Source organism: Schistocerca serialis, chromosome 8 (genome assembly GCF_023864345.2).
Source record: "Schistocerca serialis cubense isolate TAMUIC-IGC-003099 chromosome 8, iqSchSeri2.2, whole genome shotgun sequence".
Taxonomy (NCBI): domain Eukaryota; kingdom Metazoa; phylum Arthropoda; class Insecta; order Orthoptera; family Acrididae; genus Schistocerca; species Schistocerca serialis.
In genome coordinates, this window is record NC_064645.1 from 456,010,615 (window position 1) to 456,034,013 (window position 23,399).

Genomic DNA, 23,399 nt, shown 5'->3' on the forward strand with positions numbered 1-23,399 from the left:
ATGATGGACTACGCTTCATCGCATGTTGTCTGCCCTGATGCCACCCACTCTGACCAGGGGCCCTCTCCACAGGCACCACCCAGCCGCAGCAAAGGCCACATGGCAGGATGGCCACTGCCGGGAGTCCCGATGCCCCAGGATCATGGGCATCTTTATATATGGGGAGTTAACGCCGCAGGCATCAGCAGAGCAATCCCTGTGTGGTCAGGGGGCTACAACCAACAACGTACATGGAGGCTCCACCACAACGGGCTGGCTACCATGCTTGGTATCAGGTGCAAAGAAGTCCATGGTCATCGTCGACACAGAATGCGACACTGCATAGTGCATGGTGGGAAACGCACCCAAGAAGGTGTCCTTGCCCAAAAGATGGAAAATAGGTGGGACTGCAATGCGACAATGAGAAAGTGGGCTAAAGATCTCAATGCACGATGGACATGATGCACCAAGTCAGGCGCACTTCCTAAATTGGATTGCTCTTAGGGAAAATTTTGAAGAATGGAGGTCAAACCCTACAGGGGACCATCACAAAGGCCGAAATGTGTGAAACTCCTTTTAGTCACCTCTTACGACTGGCAGGAATATCTCGGACCTATTCTAACCCCCCCCCCCCGGACCCACAAGGGGTCCCTACTTGTTCAAGTTACCTTATGATTCATCTTTGTTTGGAATATGTTGATGGGACACTGGATTTTAACCTTTCTGCTTTTCATACACTGTGCACGGGTAATGAATTTATACATCATTCTAACAGTGTACCGCCGCAGTTTTCTCCCTAAACAATAAGATCATATGGTATTTACCACTATGTCTTGAGTACTGTACTGATATAAGATGTTACCAAAACATTCTTTTTAAGATAGCTGGAGGTTAAGATACACAAAGTAAGTGAGATGTAGAAGTAACTTCAGGTGTGCCCCAGGGAAGTGTGTTGGAATGCTTGCTGTTCATTTTGTATATTAATGACCTGACCAACGATAGTAATTGTAAAATCCGGATTTTTGCAGATGATGCACTTATCCATAATGAAGTACTATTTGAGAGAAGCTGCATAAATATTCAGTCAGATCTTGATAAGTTTTCAATGTGGTGTAGAGATTGGCAACTTGCTCTAAATGCTCAGAAATGTAAAATTTTGCACTTCACAAAACAAAAAAATCTAGTATGCTATAACTATAGTATCAATGAGCCAGATGTCCACTGCCAACCTTGTATAGACTTCTCCTCAAATGGTTCAAATGGCTCTAAGCACTACTGAGGTCATCAGTCCCCTAGACTTCTCCACCACAGTACAAAGCTCCATTCTGAATATCAGAGAGGGATGCATAGTCCATATGAAAATTATTTCTAATCCTAGTATTGTGGCAATATTAGGAAAAGGACAGTTGCTACTCACCATATAGCGGAGATGCTGAGTTGCAGATAGGCACAACAAAAAAGACTGTCAAACAAAGCTTTTGTCCAAACAAGCCTTCATCAGAATTAAAGAACACGCGCACACACGTACACGTGTGCAAGTGTGGGAGGGCACGCGCGCGCGCACGCACCCAACTCTCAGGTGACCAGTCTCTGACTGCTGAGGCAGGATTGTTTTTTCCTACTCATCCATGTTAACTTACATTTTTCTACATTTAGAAATTCTGTCCAAGTCACTTTTCCTCCTACAGTCATTCAATGGCAACACCTTCCCATACACCATAGCATCATCAGTGAAAAGCTGCAGATTGCTGACCGCCCTGTTTGTCAGATCATTTATGCATAGAGAGAACTCCTGATGATACCCTTGTTTCTGATGAACACTTGCCTTTGAGAACAATGTACTGGGTTACATTACTTGAGAAGCCTTCAACCCTTTCACATATGGTTGGACCTTCAACAGTCTAGAGTGGACCAACAAGTCAAATGCTTTCTGGAAGTCTGAGAATATGAAATCTGCCTGTTGCCCTCCACCTATATCTACATTGACATCTATACTCTGCAAACCAACGTGAGGTGCACAGCAGAGGGTATGTCCCATTGTACCAGTTATTAGGATTTCTTCCTGTTCCATTCACGTGTGGAGTACAGGAAGAATGACTGTTTGAGTGCCTCTGTGCTTGCAGTAATTATTCTAATCTTATCCTCACAATGTCTGTGTCAGTGATACATAGGAGTTTTAGTATATCCCTAAAGTAATCACTTAAAGCCCGTTCTTGAAACTTTAACAGACTTTCTTGGAATAGTTTAGATCTGTCTTCAAGAGAGTGCCAGTTCAGTTCCTTCAATATCTCTGTGACACTCTCCCACAGATTAAACAAACCTGTGACTGTTCGTGCTGCCCTTCTCTGTATACATTCAATATCCCCCGTTTGTCCTGTCTGGTATGTGTCCCACACACCTGAGCAATATCCTAGAACCAGTCACACGAGTGATTTGTAAGCAATCTCTTTTATAGACTGATTGCACTTCCCCAGTCTTCTACCAATAAACCAATGCCTGCCACCTGCTTTACCCATGACTGAACTCACGTGATCATTCCATTTATCATTAAAAAGTGTTACATACAGGTATTTGTACGATGTGCCAATTCCAAAGGTGACTCACTGAGGTGACTCACTGATATTGTAGTCATAGGATACTACATTTTGTGAGGTGAGAGATTTTACATTTCTGAACATTCAGAGCAAGTGCACCATGTTGAAGTCTTATCAAGATATGACAGAACATTTATGCAGCTTCTCTCAGGATAGTACTTCATTATAGTTAACTGCATCATCTACAAAAAGGCCTTATTTTACAATTAATATGGTCTGCAAGGTCATTAATATACTACATGAACAGCAAGGGTCCCAACACTCTTCCCCAGGGCACACCAGGTGTTACTTCTACATCTGACTATGACTCTCTATCTAAGATAACATGCTGGGTCCTCCCTTCAAAAAGTCCTCAATCTACCGTATTTACTCGAATCTAAGCCACACTTGAATCTAAGCCGCACCTGAAAAATGAGACTCGAAATAAAGGAAATAAAAAATTCCCGAATCTAAGCCGTACCTGAAATTTGAGACTCGAAATTCAAGGGGAGAGAAAAGTTTTAGGTGGCACCTCCAAATCGAAACAAAGTTGGTCCATTGTAATACGAGACACAATTTAGGTCGAATGAATGACGATACAGCTACAGTAGTTTGGTTCGAGTCGTAAGCTTAGCAGTTAAGCTTTACCAGGTAGCCATTGCTATGCGTCTAGCGCTCCGTCCGTATTTATACGGGTACCCTTCCTTTTTCACGTGCTTCGTCTGGTTTGAATCGATTGCTTATTTTGCTTTGATCTGATAAGTGCTGTTTTCTTTGTTATAGGTGTTTACGTCACTCTAAGCTGAAAATGAATTACTGTACTGTGTCATGCATTGTTTGTAGCATTCTGATACTGCGTGTTTACGGCCTGTCGCTGCTCGTGGCATGGCTTGCTTTTGTGCGCGCTACCGCCGCTTTTTTTTAAAAAAAAAAAAAAAAAAAAAAAAAAAAGGGGGTGGGGGAGAGGAATCGTCTCATAAGCGAAACAATAGCAAGAGACTGCTATTTTTTGTTACTTACACTGCTGCTTTCTTTGATAATGATCAACAAGAACCAAATAATAGACTGCGTATGATAGAACATGTTCTGAACGAGAGTTAGGCGAAAATTTTTCTCCGTTTGAAAATCTTTGCGGCCGCTTCTTTAGTACATCAAATTCTGCACAGAAATTAGAGTCATCCTAGATTTAAAAATCTAGTCAGTTGCCTTGCTTCATTTCTGACTGTATCACTATTAGGCATAAGAATAATGCGAATATAAACATGACACGATACGTATATTCTTCCGCGTTTGCTGTTGTCTCACTCTGGTTTCGTAGTTTATTAGGCAGACAGGATTTAAATGAGATAGCAGCAAATACGAAAGAATACATGGCAAACTGTTTATATTCGTATTATTCTTATGGTGAAGAGAATACTGCATGTGATCCACATTTCATCAGGTTCCTATTACCAACCATCTCTTCTCACAGGTAGAAAAAATTCAGAACGTAGAGTTGGCCATATTGACAAACATCCCAAACAGTTTTGCCAGTCGGATTTTCGTAGTACATTGGAATTCTGCTACATTCGAAGATGAACAATACGGAATTTGTATTTACTTCGTTGGATAATGTATGAAAATGCAGTGGTCGAAACTCGGGGCGGAGAAAAAAAAGCTCGTTTTCCACCTTTTTTTAAAATTTATTTACTGACGCAGAGGTTTTGGCGCCAGTATTTATCTTTGTGCCAACAAAGCATGCCTGTGTAGCACTACATATATTTGACGGCATAAGTTAGTTGTGGCGGCACCTACCAACATTTTTCAGAACTTCCGCTTGCTTTGCACTTGATTCTAAGCCGCAGGCGGTTTTTTGGATTACAAAAACCGGAAAAAAGCGCGGCTCAGATTCGAGTAAATACGGTAGTCACTAATTTCACTTGATACCCTATATGATCACACTTTTGAATATAAGCATAGGTGTGGTACTGAATCAAATGCTTCTCAGAAATCAAAAAACACTGCATCTACCTGGTTGTCTTATTTTATTTACACATCAAGTTCTGTAGGAGCAAATTGAGAAGCAAATCTCCAAGGTCATGGAATGTGTCAGTACATGAAGTTACAACATAAAAGTAATAACAGAATAAATATATATATATATATATATATATATATATATATATATATATATATATATATATATATATATATATATGTTTATGGCCCCAAAAAAAGTCAAGCGACAAGTTTAAGTAAATGCAATCAACAATACAACAAGAATCAGCTTAATTTTTCAAGAAACTCCTCGACAGAATAGAAGGAGTGACCCATGAGGAAACTCTTCAGTTCTGATTTTAAAGCGCGTGGATTACTGCTACGATTTTTGAATTCTAGTGGTAGCTTATTGAAAATGGATGCAGCAGTATACTGCAGACCTTTCTGCACAAGACTTGAAGTCAGATCCAAATGCAGGCTTGATTTCTGGTGCAAGTATTAACTGAGTGAAAGCTGCTTAGAGGCCAATGTCAAAACACCCAAACTTGTAAACAGAGGTTGACAAGAGGTTGATGACAACACTTATTGCCCAAACCGCCTGTTTCTGAGCCAAAAATATCCTTTTAGAATGGGAAGAGTTACCCCAAAATATAATACCATATGACATAAGTGAATGAAAATAAGCATAGTAGTAGTAGTAGTTTATTCATCCAGAGACAATTTACATTGCATGGATTTCGTCAAAAAAATACATAGTATATATATATATATATATGAATATAATAGAGGGAAACATTCCACGTGGGAAAAATATATCTAAAAAGAAAGATGATGAAACTTACCAAACAAAAGCGCTGGCAGGTCGATAGACACACAAACAAACACAAACATACATACAAAATTCTAGCTTTCGCAACCTATGGTTGCCTCGTCAGGAAAGAGGGAAGGAGAAGGAAAGACAAAAGGATATGGGTTTTAAGGGAGAGGGTAAGGAGTCATTCCAATCCCGGGAGCGGAAAGACTTACCTTAGGGGGAAAAAAGGACAGGTATACACTCGCACACACACACATATCCATCCACACATACACAGAGTTTTGCCTTTACAAATGTCTGCTTGTGTCTGTGTATGTGTGGATGGATATGTGTGTGTGTGCGCGAGTGTATACCTGTCCTTTTTTCCCCCTAAGGTAAGTCTTTCCGCTCCCGGGATTGGAATGACTCCTTACCCTCTCCCTTAAAACCCATATCCTTTTGTCTTTCCTTCTCCTTCCCTCTTTCCTGACGAGGCAACCATAGGTTGCGAAAGCTAGAATTTTGTGTGTATGTTTGTGTGTCTATCGACCTGCCAGCGCTTTTGTTTTGTAAGTTTCATCATCTTTCTTTTTTTATATATATATATATATATATATATATATATATATATATATATATATATATATATATATATACACACACACACACACATATAGGGTGAACAATACTATACAAAATACACATGTGCATAGTAGACTACGTAACATGAGACCACATTGAAATAGCATGTACAACTTTGATTATTTACATTGATGTATGAGAAAAACTTTTTACATGGAATACACAGTTGATATTTAGATATAACACATACAATTCTAGCACTGCTGTACATATTATTTATTTAGATCATAGCAACAGTCAGATAAAAATTACTATTGGCACAGAGTACATAAATATAATTGTTTAGTATGGAGCTATTCCTCCAGGTATTCTTTTACACTATAATAGTAGTTGGTCATTAAAAATTTGAATACTGCTTCTTTAAATGAAGACAATTTTTTTATTTCTTTTATCTTTACTGGTAGTTTGTTATACAATCTAATTCCTTGTATGTTTGTTTGTTTCTGCGCCAAAGCCTTGTTAACTCTTTTTATATGAATGTCATTGCACTTTCTTGTGTTGTAAGTATGTAGATCCGAGTTGGATTGGAAATTGTTAATATTTCGTATTACATTAATTACGCTTTTCTGTATATAGAGGCACGGTAGGGGTAGAATATTCAGCTGTTTAAATAATTGCTTTGAAGGAGTTAGCCTTGAATTGTTGGTAATTATTCTAACAGCTCGTTTTTGTAGAGTGAAGATGGTTTTGAGATTTTTCTTACTATGACCCCAGAAGATGAGGCCATAGGTAATAGCAGAATGTATATAAGCAAAATAAACAGCTCTGCTACATTCCCTACTACATACAAAGCTAATAACGCGTAAAGCAAAGCAAGCAGAGCTTAACTTATGTGAGAGATACAGGATATGGGATTTCCAGTCTAAATTTTCATCTATATGTACACCTAAGAATTTTGTGGCAGCAACTCTCACAATTTCTTTATTTTGTATTCTGAGATCTAGATCAGAGTGTGACTTTGCTTTCCTATAATGGATATAATTAGTTTTAGAGATATTTATGGTTAATTTGTTCACTTCAAACCAATTTTGCAAATATTCTATAACTCTGGTTGCAGATGTTGGCAATACCCGGTTTATGTCAGTTACTACAATGTTTGTGTCATCCGCAAACAGGGTTATATGAGTACCATTTACTGGAATCTTGATATCATTTATGTAAAGAAGAAATAGGAGAGGTCCTAGAACACTCCCCTGCGGTACCCCTATTGGCACAGTCTGAATATTAGATCTGTAAACAATACTTTGGTTTTTACTGTTTGTTGTTGCAATTTCTACTACCTGTGTCCTATTATGGAGATATGACTGAAACCACTTTTTAGCTACTCCTCGTATACCGACATATTCTAATTTGTCTAGCAGGATATCATGTTGGACAGTATCGAATGCCTTTGAGAGGTCCAAATTTATTCCTATTGTACTGTTGTTCTTATCTAGCCCCGTTACAATATTTTCAATGAATTGGGTGATGGCTGACTCTGTACTCATTCCTTTGCGGAAGCCGTGTTGGTTTACAGACAATAGATTGAATTTCTCGAGGTAATTTGTAATTCTGTTTTTCATGACTGTCTCTATTACTTTTGAAAATACCGATAATAAAGCTATTGGTCTATAGTTTCCCACTTCATGTATATTGCCCTTTTTATACAATGGTTTTACTTTTGCAATTTTTAATCGTTGTGGAAAGACACCTTCTGAAAATGATATGTTTATGATGTGTGAGAGTGGGTCTGATATGACACTAGCACATCTCATCATGACTGCGCAAGGTATCTCATCAATCCCTGAGGACATTTTATTCTTCATTGTTTTTATTATTTGATTAACTTCCAATTTGTTTGTGGGAGGTAGCAATAATGAATTCACACTTTGTTCTTCTGGGATTGATGTTCTACTAATCTTAGGACAATTTTTATGCAGATTGATTGGACTATTTATGAAGTAGTCATTAACGTAATTCGCTAAAGCACGATTTCTGACTAGCACACCTTGATCATCTTTTAAAACAAAGTCCTCTGGATTTCTAGCATTTTTACTTGGGCCAATTTCTTTTTTTACTACATTCCATATAGCTTTTGATTTGTTTGCTGACCCAGCAATTACACTGTCATTGTGCATTGTCTTGGCTTTTTTGATCACCTTCCTGTAAATTTTCTTGTATGTCTTAACATAATCTGTGAAGTGTTCATCTTTGTTATCTTTTTTGAGTTGGCTGATATGTTTTAGTGTTTGACTAGATACTCTAATAGCAGGTGTTATCCACTGGCTTGTGTTCCTAGGCATGACATTGATCTTTGTGAGCTTTTTTGGGAAACATCTCAAATAGGGACATGAATGTACTAGAAAAAGCATTGAAAGATTCCTCGGTTGTAGTTTGTGCAAAGACATCTTCCCAGGTTTCATTAGCTAACAACTGGATGAAAGTATTTACTTTTTCTGTATAGAAGTGCCTTTTGTATCCCCACTTATATTTTACTGCCTTGGGGATAGAGTAATTTATGTATGTTAATAGTGTATTGTGATCTGAAAGACCTAAGTTTACGTTTAGTGGCTCAGTGATACCATTCTCCATATTTGAGAAAATATTGTCTAAAAGAGAAGATGACAGTTCTGTTAATCTGGTGGCATCTGTAAAGAGTGGTTTCATGTGGAAGCTGCTGAGTATACTCAAAAGCTGTCTTTTTTCATCACTTTCAATTAACAGGTTAATATTAAAATCTCCACATAAAAATAATTTCACTTCATTACTATAAAAAGTGTTTAATGCTGCTTCTATTTTTTTGAAGAATATGTTTTTGTCACCCAGTGGTGATCTATATACTGTAATGACAACTAGTTTTTCACTCTTCTCCTCAGTTTTTAACTCTATGGCACATGATTCAAAATGTTTTTCTATATTTAGATGGTCCAATTCTGTTTTCACTTTGAACTGCAGTCCTACTCTAGAGTAAATGCATACCCCACCATTTTTAAAAACACTTCGGCAATAATGTGTTGCTAAATTAAACTTGCTTATATTTATGAGACTTAATTCACTAGCCTTGCACCAGTGTTCAGATAAACAAATACAAGAGACATCAGCAAGATTATTTAAAGCTACTTCTAGATCTAGTACTTTGTTTCTGAGGCATTGAATATTCAGACACATTATCCTGACTGTTTTGCAAGTATTTTTTCTTTTGTCATTACCTGGTAATGTGCTGCTTTTTCCATAGTGGTTGTGACTTATCTGCAAATTTTCTTGCTGATTTGTCACAATCTTTTCCATTTCTTTGTCTGAATCCATAAAAAATCCTTGTGTTGCTGCAACTGTTGTTGATGGTTTTGTTGCTGCTGCTACTGTTGTTGGTTCAGTTGCTGCTGCTGTTGTTGCTGCTGGTGCTTCTGTGGCCAGAGGTGGTGGTGGTGGTGGTGGTGGTGGTGGTAATGGTAGTGGATGTGGTGGTGGTGCTGACAGGATTCTTCGTGCTGTTGGTTCAGTAGTAGTTTCCTCTGTTGCTACTGTTTTTTGGATGGTCCATTTGCGTGCTGCTCCTGTTTCTGCTGGTGTTTCTGCTATTGGAGATTTATACCATCCCAGTTCAGTGGCTGTCACTTTGTAATTGCATTTAATTGCTTCCCTTATTAAGTTTCCTAACCTGGCCTTTCCATTTCTGTTAAGGTGAAGCCCATGTTTCGTAAAACATTCTCTGTCAAGTGTGCTTGAGTCAATTAATTTCACATTGCTGAATAGCCTACAACTACTTTTAAGTTTCGCATTAATTCTGTGAATTTCCTTATTCACACATGACCATTCAGGTAAATCATGCCTGTGGGTAAAGTTCACCAGTAAAATGTTTGTATTTGACAGTACTAGCAAAAGACTCAAGAGCTGTTTATACATTGTCATAGCATTGTTTTCGTAAATGTCTTTAGCTCCTGCGCAGATTACAACACTGTCCTGCTTGTCATAGTTATATTTTACGATGTTTTCCGTCACTTCTTTGAAACCAGCACCTGGTTTAACCATGCCTGTGACTGTCATTGATTTACTGTTTTCTTGCAGTTCTTGAGAAATTCCTTTGGCGTGACTGTCTCCAAAGACGTCGACTTTTGATTCTTTCTTCTTTGTCACACACGTCGGTTTTCGTTTATTTGTATTTTCACTTTGTTGCAAAACGTCGTATTTGTTTTTATCGCAAAATGTGACAGATTTTACGGAGTTTGTTATTCTTTTAGTGGACAAGGGATTACCTTTTAGCGACACTTTTATCCACTCGGACGTTGTTTTACTGTCCTGCATCACTTCACTAGCGTTTTGCATATCCTTATTGCAGGCATCACTACTATTCGACAGAACACTGTACCTGTTTTTATCTGTAATTATAATTTCATTTGCTGCCTTTGATGCCTGTCTATCGCTTCCTTTACGCTTCTCATAACTCACCAGGTTCCCGTTTTGTGGCTTTAATGTTTTATCATTTAGAATATGGCGCAACTTCTTCAGCTCACAGTTTTCATTAGTTATATACGAAATCTCTCGTCTTAAAACATCTACAACTTTTTGTAAACTTGAAATGCGTTTGTTTAGTTTTGCGATTTCACTTTTACAGTTTACACAGGATTCCTTTTTTACGACAGAACAGTAACTTTTATTCACTCGTTCACTATGCATCACTACACTCGTCGCCATCTTGTGTCTGACAATCACTCACTTCAGATACCGTTCGAACGGTAAAAAAGGCAACATTTAGTCTTTGAACAAGATCTGGTTGGCATTCAAGAGGTCATTCTGTTCAAGATACCTCGGAATATGTTTTAAAATTCTACAACAAATTGATGTCAATGATATTGGATTGTAGCCTTGTGGATCACTTTGTCTACCCTTCTTGTAGACAGGTGTGACCTGTGCTTTTTTGCAAGAACTGGGCACAGTTTTTTGTTCGAGGGATCTATCATGGATTGTAATCAGAAGAAGGGCTAAACTCATCTGTGGTTTGTAGGATATTGTGAGAAAAGGGCAAGCTGAGTTCCGCATTAGCAATGCTTTCTAAATCCCTGTTGATATGTGGACAGAAACTTTTCTGTCTCAAGAAAGTGTAATAGATTCAAACTCAGAATGTGTTCAAGAATTCTGCAGCAAACTGATGTTAAGGGTATGTGTCTGTAATTATGCGGGTCTGTTCTACCGTTTTTACATACAGGGGTCACCTGGACATTTTTCCAGTTGATTGGGAATTTGTGCTGGGCAGGAGATCGTGATAAATGCAGCTAAGTAAGAAGCCAATGCTGCAGAATACTCTCTGTAAAACCAAAACGGGATTGCATGTGCACTTGGTGACTTATTTGTTTTCAACTCTTCCTGTCCTCCTCTGTGCCAGGGATACCTTATTTCTTCATCCTCCATGTGAGAGTCTGCACAACAGCCAAACAACCATACGTTTGTATGGTCCTTCTACATGAATGATTTCTTAAATGTGAAATTTAAAACTTCAGCTTTCCTTTTGCTGTCTTCTATTAACACTCCAGATTGATCTTCTTACATTTTATCCACAATTCCATTACATGTTTCATTTTATTGCAGAAATGGGGATAGGAATTGTGAATATAGTTGAAGAAGAGCAATGGAAATTCTGTATTCGCTGCACTGTTGTAGGCATGCATACAAGATGACATTTCAGCACTTGTGGAGATGTAACCTGCAGAAAGTACAAATAACTTGCAGATCAAAGTTCCTCTTCTAATTTTTTTGTTTGGTGAACCATTTGGTTAATAATTTTTTGAAAAACAAAGTTTTTGTGTATAGCAACAACTTTCAGAAACTAACTGTGGCCAGAACAGGCAGTCTAACCTGGATGTCTAATCAAACAGCCACACAAGATACTGGCTGGTTTGTGAAAGCAGTACAAATGGGATATGTACAAGGAAAAGTGTAGCACATTCGCCTGATGACATCTACTGGCAATCACACCCAGGCAACCCCAGAGGAAGTCATCAAAGTCATAACACTCTTTTGCTTGATTCACTGCTGAAACTTTTTGCGCATATTGCAACCAATGAGATTCATTTTGACAAAACAGCTCCATGAAATATTTATGTCATTATTTTACATGTGAATTAGTTAATTTTATGTTCTACCAACTGATTTGTGAGCTACATAAGAGCAACAATGGCTCTCTGAATATTGGTTTGCCTGAAAAATGGCACATAACTTTTTGAGTCAGCCCCTATGTGCTTCATTTGATACCAAGTGCAAATAGAAAATATGTTTGAAACTAAAGGGTATTCAAAGTGGAATTTTATGTTCCCATTTGATGAAGCTGTTACAGACAACTTACAGGAGAACAATTTTTGACAATTTGCTATTAGACATACCCACATTCAGTAATTTTGATGTAGACACAATAGTAAATTATTTATCTTAATATTATGGGCATTTTTTTTTTCAAATATACTGACCAAACAGATTTAAATCTGCAAAATAAAAATACTCTATAGCCTATGTTTCCAGTTATGTAGAACATTACATCGGTATTGTGTGTGTTTCATTTATAATGTTTAAAATATTCTACCAAGAACTGACAGAACAATGCAATTATGTTTCCAACTCCATTGGTGTGGCACAGTATTCAAAAAGCTGTTTAACACCATGTTCAGTACAGTCCATCTACCGAAGCAGGGATGTGAATAGCTGCAGCAAAGATATTTTACGAACTATCATGCCACAGCCAGTGCCACCAAAATTGTACATACAGATGCATTAGGTTCTTTAGCTCTTTTAACAAATGTGCAGACAACCAACCCCTCAATGACCAACTTGACAAAACAAATTATCTTCCTGTAATCACACAGGATGAAAGACCATCGAAATAGTGTTCGAAGATGTGGTACAGATGTCCCAGCAGCTGGGAAAAATGGTAAAATACAAAATTCAGAAGTGAATATAAATGTTTCTACTGTAAGAACTATACATCAAAATGTACAGTATGTATAAAGTAAATTATATGAGGCATAAGTACTAATAGCAGCAGAACTGCCACATATATTTATTATGATAGAACATGGGTAAAAGAAAATGAAATTAGTGTATACAACATACAGGACTATAAAAAAGTTGTTTACTTCTGCAGATGTCGCCATAAATGTGGGGGGCTGTAGTATATGTACACAATGAAATGAGGGATTGAATACCTGGCAAGCAGACAACTGTACAGAATCAGCAGAAATACAGACAGTATTCAAAGGGGAAAAGTGTTTGATATTAGGAATATAAATCACCAAGAAGTCAGGTAAATTGTTTTCTACAAGAGCTAGAAGTTCTGTTAGACTAGGCTGTTAGGCAATTCACATAAATAATAACAGTAGGCGATCTAAATATTAACACACTGAAAGAAATCTGTTATACTAGGAGTTTCAGTGGACGAATAAACCTTATGATCTAAATCTGGTAGTAAGTAGTTTCAAAAGGTGCAGTAAAGATACAGAGATATTAATAGATCACATAATTACTAATATACCACAATACAGACAAAAAGTACAGGTCAAACACAGCCATTGCTGACCACAATGGGGTATTAATAGACATATCAGATAAGATAACATAGTGGAAAATATCTTTAAAGAGTTGTAACAAACAAAGCAAGCAAACCTACAGAGGTCACAAAGATTAATGCAGTCAAAAGATTTGGTGTTCTTCAGTCCTGAGACTGGTTTGATGCAGCTCTCCATGCTACTCTATCTTGTGCAAGCTGCTTCATCTCCCAGTACTTACTGCAGCCTACATCCTTCTGAATCTGCTTAGTGTATTCATCTCTTGGTTTCCCTCTACAATTTTTACCCTTCATGCTGAACTCCAATGCTAAATTTGTGATCCCTTGATGCCTCAGAACATGTCATACCAACCAGTCCCTTCTTCTTGACAAGTTGTGCCACAAACTCCTTTTCTCCCCAATTCTGTTCAATACTTCCTCATTATTTATGTGATCTACTCATCTAATCTTCTGCATTCTTCTGTAGCACCACATTTCGAAAGCTTCTATTCTCTTCTTGTCCAACTATTTATCGTCCATGTTTCACTTCCAAACATGGCTACACTCCATACAAATACTTTCAGAAATGACTTCCTGACACTAAAATCTATACTCGATGTTAACAAATTTCTCTTCTTCAGAAACACTTTCCTTGCCATTGCCAGTCTACGTTTTATATCCTCTCTACTTCGACCATCATCAGTTATTTTGCTCCCCAAATACCAAAACTCCATTACTACTTAAATGTCTCATTTCCTAATCTAATTCCCTCAGCATCACCCAATTTAATTCAACTACATTCCATTATCCTCGTTTTGCTTTTGTAGATGTTCATCTTATATCCTCCTTTCAAGACACTGTCCATTCCGTTCAACTGCTCTTCCAAGTCCTTTGCTGTCTATGACAGAATCACATTGTCATCGGCGAACCTCAAAGTTTTTATTTCCTCCCCATGGATTTTAATACCTACTCTGAATTTTTCTTTTGTTTCCTTTACTGCTTGCTCAATATACAGATTGAATAACATCGGGGACAGGCTACAACTCTGTCTCACACCCTTCCCAACTGCTGCTTCCCTTTCATGCCCCTCGACTCTTATAACTGCCATCTGGTTTCTGTACAAATTGTAAACAGACTTTCGCTCCCTGTAATTTACCCCTGCCACCTTCAGAATTTGAAAGAGAGTATTCCAATCAACATCGTCAAACGCTTTCTCTAAGTCTACAAATGCTAGAAACGTAGGTTTGCCTTTCCTTAATCGATTTTCTAAGATAAGTCATAGGGTCAGTATTATCTCATGTGTTCCAACATTTCTATGGAATCCAAACTGATCTTCCCCGAGGTCGGCTTCTACCAATTTTTCCATTTGTCTGTAAAGAATTCGCGTAAGTATTTTGCAGCTGTGACTTATTAAACTGATAGTTCGGTAATTTTCACATCTGTCAACACCTGCTTTCTTTGGGATTGGAATTATTATATTCTTCTTGAAGTCTGAGGGTATTTTGCCTGTCTCATATATCTTGCTCACCAGATGTTAGAGTTTCGTCAGGACTGGCTCTCCCAAGGCTGACAGTAGTTTCTTCAGTTTTAATCTACAGTTCATAACCAATAGATTGTGGTCAGAGTCTACATCTGCCCCTGGAAATGTCTTACAATTGAATACCTGGATGCTACATCTCTGTCTTACCATTATATAATCTATCAGATACCTTCTAGTATCTCCAGGATTCCTCCATGTATACAACCTTCTGTTATGATTCTTGAACCAAGTGTTAATTATGAATAAGTTATGCTCTGTGCAAAATTCTACCAGACGGCTTCCTCTTTCATTTCTTAGCCCCAATCCATATTCACCCAATATGTTTCCTTCTCTCTCTATTCCTACTCTCGAATTCCAGTCACTCATGACTATTAAATTTTCGTCTCACTTCACTACCTGAATAATTTCTTTTATCTCATCATACATTTCATCAATTTCTTCATCATCTACAGAGCTAGTTGGCATATAAACTTGTAGTACTGTAGTAGGCGTGGGCTTCGTGTCTACCTTGGCCACAATAATGTGTTCACTATGCTGTTTGTAGTAGCTTACCCGCACACCTATTTTTTTACTTATTATTAAACCTACTCCTGCATTACTCCTATTTGATTTTGTATTTATAACCCTGTATTCACCTGACCAAAAGTCTTGTTCCTGCTGCCACCGAGCTTCACTAATTCCCACTATATCTAACTTTAACTTATCCATTTCCCTTTTTAAATTTTCTAACCTACCTGCCCGATTAAGGGATCTGACATTCCACACTCCGATCTGTAGAACGCCAGTTTTCTTTCTCCTGTTAACGATGTCCTCTTGAGTAGTCCCTGCCCAGAGATCAAAATGGGGGACTATTTTACCTCCGGAATATTTTACCCAAGAGGACGCCATCATCATTTAATCATACAGTAAAGCCGCATGCCCTCGGGAAAAGTTACGGCTGTAGTTTCCCGTTGCTTTCAGCCGTTCGCAGTACCAGCACAGCAAGGCCGTTTTGGTTAGTGTTACAAGGCCAGATCAGTCAATCATCCAGACTGTTGCCCCTGAAACTACTGAAAAGGCTGCTGCCCCTCTTCAGGAATCACACGTTTGTCTAGCCTCTCAACAGATACCCCTCTGTTGTGGTTGCACCTACGTTACAGCCATCTGTACCGCTGAGGCACGCAAGCCTCCGCACCAGCAGCAAGGTCCACGGTTCATGGGGGGACATGCCCATTAGTATGTAGGAATACAAATGCTAAGAGCAATAAAAAATAACTCACAGCAGATGTAAAAGGAAGTGGGAAGAGCTAAAAAATTTATGAACAACATCACATAAATCCCATGCAAGCAAACTTTGATGCCTATGGGGACAAGGTATTATATAAGAAACTGATAAAAGAAACCAAATCCAATTACTACATAAACAAAATTACAGCTTCTAATAAAATCACAAAGACCATACTGTCACACATCAAGAGAGAGAGGGAATGTGTAGACATGAAAAATAGTGGGAACATAACTACAAAGAAAAATGGGACAGAAATCGGGGACCCTAAAGAAGCTAGCAATGTTTTAAATTAACATTATGTTGAGGTAGTGGGCAAATTAATAAAGCAAAACTCTCCTTCTGACACAAAATGTATACAAAGTACTCCTGATGAGGCAAAAAGTTTGTTCCTTCTCCCAACAAATGAACCTGAATTAGTAAAAATAATTATATTGATTAAAAACAAAAAATACTGAGTGATCAGACTGTATTTCTACTAGACTAATTAAATGCAGACTACAGTGGGTGGTACAGCCTCTGACTTTTCTCAAAAACTTATCCATGGAAGAAGAAATATTCCCACCATGTTTAAAAGAATGAGTTAAGTGGCTCCTCTTTTCAAATGAGCAGCAAGGAAGAGCCAGGAAATTACTGACCAATTACTATTACACCTTTCTTATCTAAAATAACAAAGTGTGTAATTGAAGACACAATAGAAATTTTATAGAAAAGTGCAATATCTGAACGATGCCCAGCATGGGGTTAGGAAGGGTAGATCCACCAATACATCGTTAGGTGAATTCATAGTGTGTGTAACTAAGGCGATAGACAAACAAAAGAAAGTTTGTGGTATCTTTCGAGTCCTTTCAAAAGCTTTTGATTGCGTATGCCATAACACATTATTAGAAAAGCTTAAGTGTTATGGCATAAGGGAGAGAGCTGCTGATGTCGTGAAACCATTCATGCTAAATAGAGAACAGTGTGTACAAATAAAGCAAAATGTGAACAATACTATTACAAATATCTACTCAAATTTTGAAATATTGTTAAATATTGAGTGCTTCAAGGATCAATGTTGAACCTCACTACTTTTCATTTTATATGTCAATGATATGCCCAAAATAGTAGGTGGAAACGCTGTCATGTATGCAAAATGACATCATATGGAAAATGGAAATGATTATTTCAGAGGAAATAATCTTTTTTATAAATGTAAATAATACCACATGTATGCAAATACATGCAAACAAGACACTTGAACCATATTACTGTCAAGCTTTGAGACTTGGAACTAAAAGAGACAGAAACTTCTAAATTCCTGGGCATAGTTACCTTTTACGTAACTGTTTCATATATGACATTACTGTCCATATGTTTAGTTATTTATTTCTGCAGGAATCTCTAGGAGATAATTTTTATGCATCTTACAGCCTTCTTTTGTAGCTTTAGTACCCCTTGTATGTGCACATCTGCAGAATTTCCCCATACCAGGTACTTGACATGGGAGAAGCATATAAATGATATGTCAAAGTGAGCTCAAGTATATTTTTAATGAGAAAAAAAGTCAAGAACATTCACAAATTTCAGACAGTATCCTGGTCTCGGGAAATTCTGCAGATGTGCACATACAAAGGGTACGAAAGCTACAAAAGAAGACTGTAAGATGCATAACAAAATTATCTCCTAGAGATTCCTGCAGAAATAAATAACTAAACATATGAACCGTAGTGTCATATATGAAACAATTAGTTATGTAAAAGGTAACCATGCTGCATTGTTAAACAGAGATCCCCGTAACCATAACACAATAAATAAAAATGATTATCATATTGAAGGAAGTTGGCTCAAATTAACTGACAAAGAGACTGTAAAAACATGGTACCTCGTATACAACAATTTGCCAAACTGTATAAAGACAATAACAACTTTTCTGCTTTCAAAAACAAACTAAAATGTCACTTGATTGAAACTTGTCCATACAGTGTTAAAGACTACTTTAAGGCCAAAAATTAATGTAATGTTTCATATATAAATGTGCAAATATGTAAAAAATCTTTCAGAAAGCATAAAGTGATTTTAATCTTTGATAATTATGTATGTATATGAAAAATTTTAGATGCCTGTATTTTAGATGCTATTTGTGAAGAATTCAGTCATTTTACTGATATATGCATGTAGTTATGTATTTTTGACACTTGCAATTTTTTCAACTTTGTGTAAACTTGTCCAATCCAATATCCACTAATATTCCACTTTCATTTATCTGTGTTGATGCTGTAGTTTGTTCTTTTATTTATGAGGCTTATGTTTTGCTGCAAGATACTAAACAAATGTTCTTTCATCGACAGAAGTGTACATTGTTAGGTTTCAATTGTAATTATTGTAATCTGCAGCTCTGACTTTAAGAATAATTCACTTAAAAAGGCCTGGAGAAAACAATGGATATCACTGGATTATAATGGATACTGCGTACATTAGAAAGGAGGCTTGCATGTAGGTGCAGACCACACAGATGCAACCAAGCGAGGGGTGATGAATTGGTCACACACTCATAGGTGCCCTGCTCTCAGGCGTGACTTTACTGAGTGAGCACACTGAACTTGCACTTGGGAGGATGACAGCTCAAATCCCAATCCAGCCATCCAGATTTAACTTTTCTGTAATTTCCCTAAATTGCTTCAGGCAAATGATGGGATGGTTCATTTGAAAAGGGCATGGCCAGCTTCCTTCACTCTCCTTTCATAATTTGAGCTTCTGCTCTGTGTCTAATGACCACGCTGTCAACAGGACATAAACTCTGATCTCTCTTTCTTTCTTTCTTTCTTTCTTTCTTTCTTTCTTTTTGAGTGATTTTCTAGGCTTTGCATGATCACACTCCACTGAACGGTGTTTTCAGGTATTATCATAACATTCAGAGTGTGACATCTTCACACTAATGTGAAGAACATTCTCAGCAATTTACTTATGTCTTCATAAAATATATAATTGAAGTTGTGGTCGGATAATTTACCTGCGCTTCTATGTTAACACATTCCTGATAAACAGCGGAAAATCCAGTAAGGAAAAAGCGCTCAGCTAACTGCAAAGCAGATCCAGCATTTAGTGTCTACCTGATGTTATTAACAATAAACATAAATAAAACCATGAAAAAGTCAATGTTGACTTAACGTTTTATATTCACCATTCACATGCTATTGGATAATTTCTAAGTAAATTTAGGGTACAAAATGGAATTATTTTGACTGGGAACAAAATATTGTTTTCCACATTATTACAGTGATGCCTATCAGTTTAATGGGAGATTAAGGCACAGATACTTACCGGAAAATGATGAGGAACAGTTCTGATGTTTTTGCTTGGAGCATGGCTACTGTTCCTCGTGGATGAAATCTAGTTTGCAGGAAAACATTCTCGTGGAACATGCTCAACAAGTGGAAGAAAGTTAGTTCTGGACCAGGCACTGTTGGAGGGTCTTCAGCATACCTAAAACTGCAAAACAAAACCCAGAAGTGATAAGCCTGAAAGAAATCCTTTAGCAAAATTTATATGGGTAAAAAATCATCACTCGTTACCTTCAGGTAACATCACTTTGCCTGAAGGCAATTAATAGGAAACACACTAAAATGATGCTTTAAGATGCTATTTTGTGGCTGACAATCAGATCACAATCAGGCACAAAAAAGCAAAAGAAACTAGCTTTCAGAACCACATATGCCTTTATCTAGCAGCTGAGTATAAAGGGCCAAATGGTTGCTTACACATGAAAGCTTCCTAGGGTGAAGAGGTATCAGGGTAGGATGAAATGATCTCTCATTTCACATCAACTTCATCTTCACAAAGAACTATTTCATCTTTGAGAGCCAGATAAATATATATTTAACAACAGCAGTTGGTACTGGAAACATAATCACTTTGCATTAGTTGAAAGCTTCACTGCTATGTCAAATGCTATAGTGAAATAGCTTGCATTATTGGTTCAGTTTTCTTTAGCTCTGGATCAATGAATGATAACGCCATTACTCATGAGTTCATGATTCGTAGCAAAGGCAGAAAAATAATAACAATGTTGTTGAATGGTGTGATATTAAGAAATAGGTGCAAAAACTGCTTTACCTGGGGAGCCAGTCAAAGTGAGCTGCTGCTTGTACAAGTAAAAGTGTGACAGGTACAGAGAGCATGAAAAGGTGGAGCAAGACTTTCACTGCTAAGTTTCAATGTGAAAGTACGTCTTAAAACTTCAATTATACAAATATGACAATAATTCAAAACAAAAGCAGGAAAGGACAGATTGCACCTCACCATGCAGAGGAGGCAGTTTGTCACGGATAGAGACAATAAGAGAGAATGCTACATATATTCAGCTATTAGACAAAGTTTTTCATAAGACATAGAAAAATGCACACAACTTCAGACAAGCAAAACGCACATAGACACACATGGCCATTTTCATCTCCAGGTGTAAGGCCCTACTGCGCCTGTGTCTGAGGTAAGTAGCAATCTTTGCTCAGGAGTGTAGTGGGAGTAAAGAAGAGGTATGGCGTGAGAAGTGAGAAGGACAGAAAGGTACAGGTGGAGGAAGATGCTAGTGCTGCTTCTCTGAATGTGCAAGGATGTTGTGGGGACAGGATAGGACTCTAGGTGCAACAATGAGAGGCTGTGCTGGAGAGAAAGGGGAGGGAGGGAAAGGGGAGAGGAGAGAAGTAGAGAAGGGGAAAGGACCATGTAGGTGCATTGGTGGGACAGAATGAGCATGTGTATTGGTGTGGGAGCAGGGAAAGTGAAATGTAGATGGAGGACAGGGACTAGCAAAGGTTGAGACAAGGGGGGTTTTTGGAACAAAAGTTGCAGAGAGAGTTCCTATCCACGCAATTCAGGTAAGCTGGTGTTGGTGGGAAAAATCCAGAATGCATGGGCTGTGAAGGAGTCATTAAACTGAAGCATATCATATTGGGTGGCGTACTCTGCAACTGGGTGATCCTGCTGTTTTTCTGCCACAGTTTGGCAGTGGCTATTCATGGACACAGACAGCTTGTTAGTTGTGACACCCACATAGAATGTAGCACAGTGGTTTCTGCTAAGCTAGTAGATCACATGACAACTTTCACAGGTGGTCCTGTCTTTGATGGGTATGAGATACTGTGACAGGACAGGAGTAGATGATAGTATGGGGATGTAGGGGCCATGTCTTGCATGTAGGTCTATTGCAGGGATATGAGCCAGAAGACCCGGGGTTGGGAGACGGGGTGGAATAGGGATGAAAAAGGATTTTATATAGGTTGGGTGGAGGGCAGAATTCCACTGTGGGAGGAGAAAAAAGGATAGTGGGGAGGGTACGTCTCATTTCAGGCAATGATGAGAGATAGTGAAAACCCTGGTGGAGAATGTGACTCAGCTGCTCCTATCTTTGACAGTACTAAGTCACAAGAGGGGTGCACTTTTGTGACTGGACAGTGGGTATGTGGAGGATGGTATGTGACTGGGGAGACAGGACATGAGAGATCTATTTCTGGACAAGGAGGGGAGGGGTCATTTTGGTGTGTGAAGGTCTCAGTGAGATCCTTACCCTGTTTGAAGAGGGACTGCTTGTCATTACAGATGCGATGACCACTGGTGCCTAGGCTGTAGGAATGTGGAACAGGTGGCAGCTGTCGAAGCTAAGACATTGTTGGTGGTTGGTAGAGTTCATGTGGCCGTAGATTCTGATGCCAACCTCCACCTCAAGGGTGGCCACATCGAAGAAGGTGGCTTTTTGGGCAGAGTGCAACCAGGTGAAACAAATGGGAGAGAAGGTGTTGAGATTCTGCAAGAATGTAGATAAGGTGTCCGCGCCCTCTGTCCAGATCAGGACGATGTCATCAATGAATCTGAACCATATGAAGGCTTTGTAATTGTGGATGGAATGATTTCTCTAGATGGTCCATGAATAAGTTACTATAGTGTAGTGGGTCAGGATGGCTCAATCATTTATTGAAGTCATAGCATGTCATGAAGAAGATGCAGGATTGTTGCCAGGGCAGCAGGTAGGTAGAACGAAGTGGTCAGCCATTGTTTAATCGTAGAGGCAGTGAGAAATAAGTTTGTTGGTCAGAATTCTATCATCAGAAGTTGGTGTTTTTTTGCTGTGGTCAGCACCTAGCAGTACATGCAGGCCCTGGTTTAGCTCATAACACAGCACCAGGAGGTGGCCTGTACACAGATTTGCTAGGTCAGACAGGAACACTGTGGTAGGAAAGGGAAAAACCAACCAGTTTTAAATTCATACAGGTGTTTTAATTCAGAATAACCAGTATTTTTTTGGCTCCTGTCACAACAGGGGTTTTTCATCTTTTACTAATGACCAGATAAAAAATCTGGCGTATCAGCAGCACTAAAATTTTGTGTTTTTACATAAAATTTTCTTTACAGTGACTAATGGTTTCCATAAAATTTCCATTACTTTTAAATACTGAATTACTATAGAAATTGGGGAAAGTGGTCTGCACTATTTTAATAATGATGCCTACAGTTAGAAACTAGCAACAAACAAACGTAAGAATTAGTACAGCATTGCAGAGAGAATACTGTATCTGCTGCCATGTGGCATGGCCTATTATATGGTGTGAATATACATGCAATGTGCAAGCCTTTCCCCCACCTAGTCTACATCTATAGATATGTGGATACTCAACCACCCACCAATCTCTCTTATCTTTGTGGTCCTTGCACAAAATGTACAGCGGCAGTGATGTCCTTCTCTGAAACTAAGCCAATGGGATTCACTTCACGTGTTTTGGAGAAAACTGTTTTGTCCAGTGGGAGGAGGAGGCAGACACAGAAGGGTAGGGTCTATTAGTCATCAGCAGTTCAAACATACGGCAAATGATAGCACCCCTTAGGGAAATGACAGTAAGACATGGGAAAAAGACACCAGGTGCCCTCAGTGTGTACACCTGTGAGCCTCCTTCAGCATGTTGAAGAGGCTATTCCAGAAGCTATTGAGGGAACACGGTGCAACCAACTGCAGATTGTGGTGCACATTGGACAAATGATGAGTGTCGTCTGGGCCTTGAGGTCATTCCAGCGACTGGCAGAGAAGGTTGAGAAGATCAGTCTTGTGCAAGAAGCTTCAAAGAAGCTCACACTTTGCAACACTGTCCCCAGAA

General features: G+C 38.4%; 1 protein-coding gene across 1 annotated transcript in view; it reads right to left on the reverse strand.

Moving 5' to 3' along the window:
* Positions 1-23,399, reverse strand: part of LOC126416436 (selenoprotein N-like) — a 159,087-nt gene that overhangs the window by 47,711 nt on the left and 87,977 nt on the right. The window contains exon 4 of the mRNA XM_050084158.1: positions 19,579-19,746. Coding sequence (XP_049940115.1) covers positions 19,579-19,746 — 168 coding nt within the window. The remainder of the gene's footprint in view (positions 1-19,578; positions 19,747-23,399) is intronic.